The 9,069-nt window shown below is 30.8% G+C and overlaps 1 protein-coding gene across 1 annotated transcript; it reads left to right on the top strand.

Moving 5' to 3' along the window:
- The first annotated feature begins 661 nt into the window (after window positions 1-661).
- LOC135961426 (uncharacterized) lies at window positions 662-826 on the top strand. The gene has a single exon (XM_065512925.1). The coding sequence runs from the start codon at window positions 662-664 to the stop codon at window positions 824-826; it is 165 nt and encodes a 54-aa protein (XP_065368997.1).
- The last annotated feature ends 8,243 nt before the right edge of the window (window positions 827-9,069 follow it).

Below are 9,069 nucleotides of genomic sequence, written 5' to 3' on the forward strand. Positions count from 1 at the left end.
ATCATGTTACAAACCTAATAGCAAACTAAATTTGTGAATTGTTTTTATTTTTAAGTAATCATGTACTACTATAAACATAACCAAATGGAAATAATTACAAACAGCAAATTACACAATTTCAACACTAATTATCTAAATGATTGTCTGTCTGATTTAATACATCTTTTTTTTTGTTTGTTTGCCCACTAAACACTAAAAACAACAAACTAATAAATTAAGATAAATTTACAATCAATTGCAATTAATGTTGATTGTTTTGAAACAAGCGAAAACAAAGTTTTCAAAAACATTTAACCAGTAAAAAAATTTACAACTCAATTAATATGAAAATTTAAATCGATTTTAAACACATAAATCTTGACAAACACAATGCAAATGCACTAGATTCTAAACAGTTCTAAACGGAAAATTTTAAATGTTTTTGGCAGATTTTCCGCCAATAACAAAAAATAAAAACAAACAATTTTCCAGCTAAAAGATTTATGTTCAACAATTATGGAACATACAAAATGTTCCACAGTGGAAAACATTTCGAAATAAACAACTGTATAAAAGTAGATGAATTCTACATAACAAACTGATAGTAAACATTTGGAAATCCAAAGCATAGCTTACATTTTTTTTTGGCAAAATAAAATTTTTAAAATAAAAAATAAACAAAATGAAATTTTTAAATATTTTCTTTTTGTTCGGTTTATTGGCTGTCCTGACCACCATGGGCACCCTAGTACAGGCTGAGCCCTTACCCAGTCCTCGTGGTCGTCCTGCCACCACAAAACGTCCCAAAACAGATGCTGACAACAATGATGCTGTGGACAGGCGCTAGCTAAGCTCCGAGGAACAATCATCCCGCCAAAAGGTCTCTTGTACAAAGCCACAAAAATTAAACAATCGCAAAATAATGGTCCATTGTTATGGTGAAAATAAATTACAAACTGTTGAAATTTTATTAATTTAAAGTTAAATTTGAAATTAATTAGTGCTACAAACTAAATAATTGTTTTATAATTTTGTAAAAAAAAAATTCATTGATATTTTCCATTTGTTGTTTATTTAATATCTAAACGGTGTCGGTTTTCATCTTTATAGATACTTAACTATTTAAAATAATTGTTTGTTATTGTGGAATTATTATTAATAAACGATTTAATAAAAATACAATGTGTTATTTTCCATAGAACTCAAAATTTTCTGTTGATTGTTTTATGTAAGAACAAATATTTTGTAAATCATCTGCTTGAAAGTCGCTGTATATAAAGGGTATTGTTAAAAGTATGTGTTAATAATTTATTTCAATCTTAGATTTCCACGAAAATTAGGTTTTGAAAGGAAAAATATTCATACGGATATGGAAGCCTACTTCATGAAGATTCTTGTCAAACTCAACAAGAGCTTGCAAAATCATTGGGAGCTAATCAAGAAGCAATTGCGAACAACAGGATCCATCCAAAGGCATGGAAATTGGGCTAATACGAATTGAAGCCGAGAGACCTTGAAAGTTGATTTTACATGTCCGAAATAATGTTTGAACGCGATAAAAAATGGATCCATTACGACAATCCGAAGCTTAAGAGATCGTAAGTGAAGTGGTGATTTTGACATGGAAGACAAAGAGCGCCCAGGCCAGCCAATAAAGAATTGGAGGCATTACTCCATGACGATTGTTGTTAAACTCAACAAGAGCTTGCAAAATCATTGGGAGCTACTCAAGCAGTAATTTGAAAACGTAATTTCAGTCATTTATTCCTACTTAGTTTTTGAACATTTAGTGTAAACAACAGCGTTTTTTTTAGCTTCTAAATTGTCGAATTTTGTACCAACAAAGCGTCAAGTTTAGCTTTACTTCTTTCACTTGAAAATAAATGCCGCTGAAGGACACCGATTGCTCACCAAAGCTTATGGTAATTTGTGTTACATCGGTTTCATCCTGCAAGATATGGTTTGTTCAATTTACGAGTGGTGATTTTGGCATGGAATACAAAGATCGCCCAGGCCAGCCAAAAAAGTTTGAAGACCAAGAATTGGATCATTGTAAAACTCAACAAAAGCTTGAAAAATCATTTGGAGCTACTCAAGTAGCAATTTCAAAACGTTTGCGAGCAATAGGATTCATCCAAAAGCAGGGAAATTGGGTACGAATTGAAGTCGAGAGACCTTAAAAGACCTTAATGATGCTTTTTTCACTGCATTACTTGCGATGAAAAATGGATTCAGTACAATAATCCGAAGCGTAAGAGATTGTATGTAAAGCCCGGAAAACCAGCCGAATCGACACCAATGCCAAATATCCATGCCGCTAAGGTAATTGTCTGTATTTCGTGGAAGCAAAAGTGTCCTAGCTATTATGAGCTGCTGTAATCTGACCAGACCATCAAATGGAATCTCTACCGAATGCAACTGATACGTTTGAAACGAGCATTGGCCGAAAAACACCCAGAATATGCGGCCAGACATGAAACCGCAATATTCCATTATGGCAACGCTCGGCCACATGTTGCAATACCCGTTAGACAGTTTTAGAATGAAGTGGTTGGGCAGTTTTGCCTCACCCATTGGAAAGTTTTGCCTATTTGTTTCGATCGATGCAGAACGCTCTCTCTGGGATACACTTCACTTTGGAACATATTTTGGATTGATTCGTTCTTGGCCTCTCGAAGTTGGTCACCTCGGGTCTCAAATTTTTTAAAAAAATCGCCAAAAATCAAATTTTCTTGGATCGGTGCTTTGCCTTTTTAGACTTCTTTACTCAAACTGAATTTTTTCTTTGGTATGGCCGCTTAAGTGAGCCAAATTTTTCTTTACACGCTTTTGCATTAAGTTGTCTTTCCGGATATTATAAAAATTGTATATAGTCCCGAAGAAATTTTTTTTCTACAAAAGAAAAAATATATGGGCTTTATTGGGGAAAAACGTAAAAAATACGGTCCTTTTTACAAGTTCCAACTTTGGATGCGTATAACTTTTTATAGGGATAACTGTTAGCAAGTTGTTTTTATTTTATTTAAAATTTTATCGACAATATAGCTGATATTTTAAAAATAAATTTCGACCTTCCGTAGGCCCGCCATATCTAAAAAACCATAAAAAGATCGAGCAAAATTAAAAAAAAAATAAATCAATAAACTTGAATATCACTTCAACTAATAGAAATAACCTACACTTGTAAGCGTAGTTTTTGTAGATCTTCTCAAGGACCATTTACATTAAAAATTTCAGCTCATTCGCATTCATTTTGGCGATTTTTTTAATAAATTTGAGACCCGAGGTGACCAACTTTGAGGGGCTACGCACTGGCCCACATTGGCTCAAGGAAGCTGAACGAACGTAAATCAACTCGAAAACACCTCAGGTCATACCATGTGAAATTTCGTAACAATATCTGCAATAGTTCCCCAGATACCGAATTATTTCAAAAAAAAAAAAGTTTCTAAACCACTGTGCTGCAATATATTCATCTCAGATTGCGTGCGATTGAAAATTGCACAAAATTGTACCCATCATATCATCACATAACTTCTGTTAAGAAGGACTGTTTGCCAACAAGGGACACTATTACAATCACACCGATTTCGTCAGAGATACAATTTCAAGATCTACTTAATCATACAGCTCAAGTCTTGATACTATCAATTAAAGAAAATGATTTGTAGAAATATGGAAACTGATGTTCTTCAGGAAGAAAATACTTCAGACACCGATATGTACATGGTGTAATTGGCCAAAAATCTAGGTTGTCCAGGTTTTTTTATATATCTTAGTCATTTGTGGGTCGATTTTCTCCGTTGAATTCCCAATATGTTGATGTGTCAATATTGTTTTTAAGTTATTTTGGGGGCTACGGAACTTACAGACGGATAGATGGAACAAACGATCCTGAATATATATACTTTATGCAAATGAAAAATGTAGAAATTACAAACGGAATGATAAACTAATGGTGAAGGGTATAAAAAAATCGATTCTAGTGGAACCTGTTCTAGAATTGATAAAGTGGGGCCTATTCACAACATTTTTTTCACCAACAAAATTCTGTTCGCCCATATTTTTTACACTATGAACATTTTTTCAGTAAAAAAATTAAAATAAAAAATATTTTCAAAGTATAATTTGGTTAGAGCCGTACTTGTTATACCCTTCACCTTCGTGAGAAGAGTATATATAAGTTTGTCATTCCATTTGTAATTTCCACAATATAATTTTCCGACCCTATAAAGTACATATTTATATTCTGGAATCCTTATAGATAGCGGAGTCGATTAAGCCATGACCGTCTGTCTGTCTGTTGAAATCAATTTTCTGAAGACCCCAGATATCTTCGGAATCTTCAAAAGTCATTAATATAAACAATATGGATATCTAATGAAAGATATTTCAAAGACCTTTGCAACGACGTATATAAGACCATAGTAAGTTGGACCCACAATGGGTCAAAATCGGAAAAAATATTTTTTAACCCATTTAAAAAACAAATTTTTTTTTTTAAAATTTAAAAAAAAAATTTTAAAATTTAAATAAAATTTTTTAGCTCTCTTACTTGTTTTTTAATAATATTGTTTTTTTTTTATTTACTAATAATAAATTAACACATATTTCTGGTTCACTTGAATAAGGAAATATTTAAAATTATACAATGTTGTTGCTAAATATAATTTATTTTTTGTTAAATTAGAAAAGGCTATGTCAAGGAGAGTTTCTAAAAGTTAGATAAGACGAATTCAAGCGTCTAACATCTTCAAATAAATGGACCGATTTTAATCTTTATATCTTTAAAATTGTGATCTGTACTTTGAGCATCTCAATATGAAAAATGTAAAATTTGGGATTTGTTAACCAGCCCACATTCGAAAAATATTAAACTATAAAAACAAATCTCTTAAAATGTTTAGCAATTTCTTTAAATTTGACACGAATAAGTTTCATGTTAATTAACTAATTTATTCAAAGTGCACTGTACTTTGATTTATTTAAAATATATTCTACAAATATTAACATGAGCCTAATTAAACATTTTTAACTGTTGTGTTTCAAAACACAATGCCAAGAGGTGATTCCCATTAAGTGAGGAAAACCCAAGTATCATAAATCGCAAATGAAAATAGTTTAGTCATACCATCAGTCAATGAATACAGTAATAGAGAATTTTATAAGTATAGTACTGTGATAATAATAACGGATTAATGTAGGTACTTTTTTGTAAATTTAAAAATTTTGGGAAATTGATTTTTTCTACACCATTTTCAATTGTATTTCAGAAATTTCCAATTGAATTTCAGAAATTTCCATTTTATACCCTACACTAAGTAAAAGAGCAAAAAAAATGTTTCTTTTAAAATTTCTATAATTTATATTTTTGAGAGATTTTCGGAAGTGGGGTTATATGGGGGCTATGACCAATTATGGACCGATTACCATGAAATTAGGTCGTGTGATTTATGTCTATATGAAAGTTAACTATGTTGAATTTTGTGTGTTTCCCAACATTTTTAAGCGATTTATGCACGTTAAAGTGATTTTCGGAAGCGGGTCTATATGGGAGCTATGACTAATTATGGACCGATCGTAACAAAATTTGGTGACATGAATTTTGTGTATATAAAACTTATTTGGAGCGGAATTTGTGGAGATACATATATAAATTAAACATTTATGACCGATAAAGTCCAATTTCGGGAGGACATTTGTATGGGGGCTAGATGAAATAGTGGACCGATTTCAGCCAGTTTCAATAGGCTTGGTCCTTGAGCCGAAAAAATAATAAATACCAAATTTGATCAAAATATCTTCAAAATTGCGACCTGTACTCTGCGCACAAGGTTTACATGGACTGCCAGCCAGCCGACCAGACGGACGGACATCGCTTAATCGACTCAGAAAGTGATTCTAAGTCGATCGGTATACTTTAAGGTGGGTGTTAGACTAATATTTTTGGGCGTTACAAACATCTGCACAAACGCATAATACCCTCCCCACTATGGTGGTGTAGGGTATAATGACGTAGAAGATTTCAACCCAAATATTATAAAAATACCAAAAAAGTCATATCTGCTATATAATAGAGTGTATGAAAATTTCTTTCTACCGTGTACTTATACATTTTACCAATACTGTTTTCATTCATACAATTAATCGTGGATACATGTCAATAACCATTAATAGTTGTTGTAATATTTAATTTTATTTTAAAAATCTTGCTTCATGATTGCATTGTATTTTATTGTTATTGTTGTTAGCAAGCTATGTAACAATTAAAATTATTCCACCAAAAATATTTTCCTCTAATCATGTTAGAATTGAATTTTCTTATCAAAATACCACGAATTGACTATAAAAGCTACAAACAGTTGCTAGTACAATCGTAGTTTCAATTCTAAACTTCAACTTGTTGCAACAACAGCTTAATACAATGCAGTTATCTTATTTGATTTTATTATTTGTGGTGCTCATATCGATTTTCGGCACCAACAAAATGTTGGCTGAGGGAACCTATAAGAAAAGTGGCGGAGGAGGAGGTGGACGCAAATCTGGCGGTGGTGGCAAAAAACATGGCTAATAAGGATTTAAACTTGAATTGTATAAAATAAAATTGAAGTAATTTGTATTTGAAATTGTTAAAATAAATGTTAATACATAAACTAATTTAAAACTCAGGAAATGTGTTTTGCATGGACGTCGCTTTAGGGAAGTGAATCTAAAAGTTTGCTATAAATTGTATAAAGTTTCCGGGAAGTCAAAGTGGCTTAAAATAAAATTATTTATAAAAGTTATTTTATCGATTGAGGGCCTTATATATTTGCTATGGGCAATTATATGCCGATCTTAATTTTTACTAAGTAATACAAATATATTTATTTAAAACATTTATCAGGGCTAAACCCTTATTCCGGAAGGACATTTGTGTTGGGTTTAGGTGAACCAATTTCAATAGACTCAATTTCTATAAACCCAAGCTAAATAATAGTCACAACTGTTTAAAAATATAATTCGGAGAACAATTTTATTTTTTGTCAATTTATTGGTGTATGACTTAAAAATGCCAGATTTACAATAGATGGCGTATCTTTTGAAAGCGGTAATTGTTTTTAATAACTTATAAGTCATTTTGAAGGGTACATATCTGACATTTATTCTCACTTATATATAGAACATTATAGTTTTTTGTTTGCTTCGAAAATGTCTAATTTTGTACCAACAAAGTGTCATATGTGGGAAGTTTTGCTTTAGTTCTTTAATTTGAAAACAGTGCCGTTGAATCACACCGAAGACAAAGGTCACCCAGGTCAGCCAAAAAAGTTTGAAGACCAAGGATTTGAGGCATTACTCCATGAAGATTATTGTAAAACTCAACAAGAGCTTGCTAAATTATTGGGAGCTACTCAAGCAGCAATTTCAAAACATTTGCGAGCAGCCACCCTCATCCAAAATCAAGGAAATTTACGTTATTTACCTCATGATAGTAAAAACCACTTTGTATATATTTAGATGTGATAAAGGGTTATAAAAAAATGGAGATTTTTTTTTGATTGCAGTTTTTAGAATTTTTTACTCAAACCTAATTTTTTTTTTAAATTATCCAAGTTTGGATAGGTCTGGTGGATAATATGTCCGCTTAAGTGAGAAAAATTTTACTTTCAACGCTTTTAAATTCAGTTCTCTTTCAGGATCATATAAAAATTTTATATAGTTAGCTCCAATGAAATTGTTTTTCTTACAAAAGAAACAAATATTTGTTTTACATGTTTAAAACTTGGGTGCCTGTAACTATTTGTAAGGACGAGATAACTATTATCATGTTTTTTCTTCAGAATTTTATCGCAAATATATTTGATATTTTAAAATAAAATTTCGTCCCTCCGTCGGAACAAATGAAGTTGCAAAAATTTCATGTGCCCCTAATATTGAATAAACCTATTTTATAGGAAATTGTCTAACGATTTCAAATATGCTACTCTTATTACTGATCAGATTTTTGGTTCAGAAGATATAGCCCTTCAAAGTTGACTGATTTTCAGTTTTCAAAAAACCGGAAATTTGGTCCGCTTTCAGATACATTATCTCGAAAACAGAATTTCCATACAAAATTTGTTTTATAAACCTGTAACAAATTTAAAAATTGATTATGAAAAAGGCCGTAAAAAAATTTTTACTGTTTGCTTTGAATTTCTCCAGGTAAATCGATATTTACCAACTATCCATTTTTTCAATATTTCTCAACTTTGATGGAAAATAAAAAAAAACTATCAATTTCTATATTTGCCATATTTTCAAAATAAGGTCTTTGATTATTCCTTTACCTAATGCCTCATTTTTTCCTAGAGGTACAATTTTGAAAAAAAGACATGGTTCGAAAAATGGTTTGCATGCTATTTTGGGCAATTTATGATATATTACCGTGAAAACCCATTAGATATACCTTTTTACGGATTGTGAGCAATATTTTACAAAAAATTTAAAAATAAATTAAAAAAAAATTTTGTATCTTTTCTGGAATATTTTATAAAAATTTGAAAAATATATTTAAAAAAAAAAAAAATTAAATCTTTTCTGGAATTATTTTAAATTATAAAAAAACATAAAATATCAAAAATTTTAAAAAAATATTTTATTTTACTTCCCATAAAATTGATTTTTACACAAATTTCAACTTTGCTAACCCATAAGTAGGCACATAAAAGGAGGAGAACCCTTTTCAAACACTCATTTATCATATGCCTTTTAAATTTTTTAACATCTCATTTGGTTCAAAAGTTATGATTTTTGCAACGAAAAAACTCAAATGGCGCCACTGTGCGTCATATTTAAAAAACGAAAAAAAGTTCGAGCAAAATTAAAAAAACATAAATAAATAAATTTAAATATCTCTTCAACTGAAAAAGATAACTTGTTAGCATATTTGTTGTAGATCTTCTCAATGACTATTTATATTTTAAATTTAAGCTCAATCGGATCATAAATGGATTTTTGGCGATTTTTTAAAAAAAATCGAGACCCGAAGTGACCAACTTTGAGGAGCCACGCATTGGCCCGTATTACCCCTAGGAAGATGCAAATTGAAAACACCTCAGCTCCAAC

The sequence above is a fragment of the Calliphora vicina genome, chromosome 5 (genome assembly GCF_958450345.1).
Source record: "Calliphora vicina chromosome 5, idCalVici1.1, whole genome shotgun sequence".
Classification (NCBI taxonomy): Eukaryota; Metazoa; Arthropoda; class Insecta; order Diptera; family Calliphoridae; genus Calliphora; species Calliphora vicina.

Bases quoted from the DNA above. Each gene is read 5' to 3' on its own strand.
- LOC135961426 (XM_065512925.1), top strand. From the start codon at position 662: ATGAAATTTTTAAATATTTTCTTTTTGTTCGGTTTATTGGCTGTCCTG.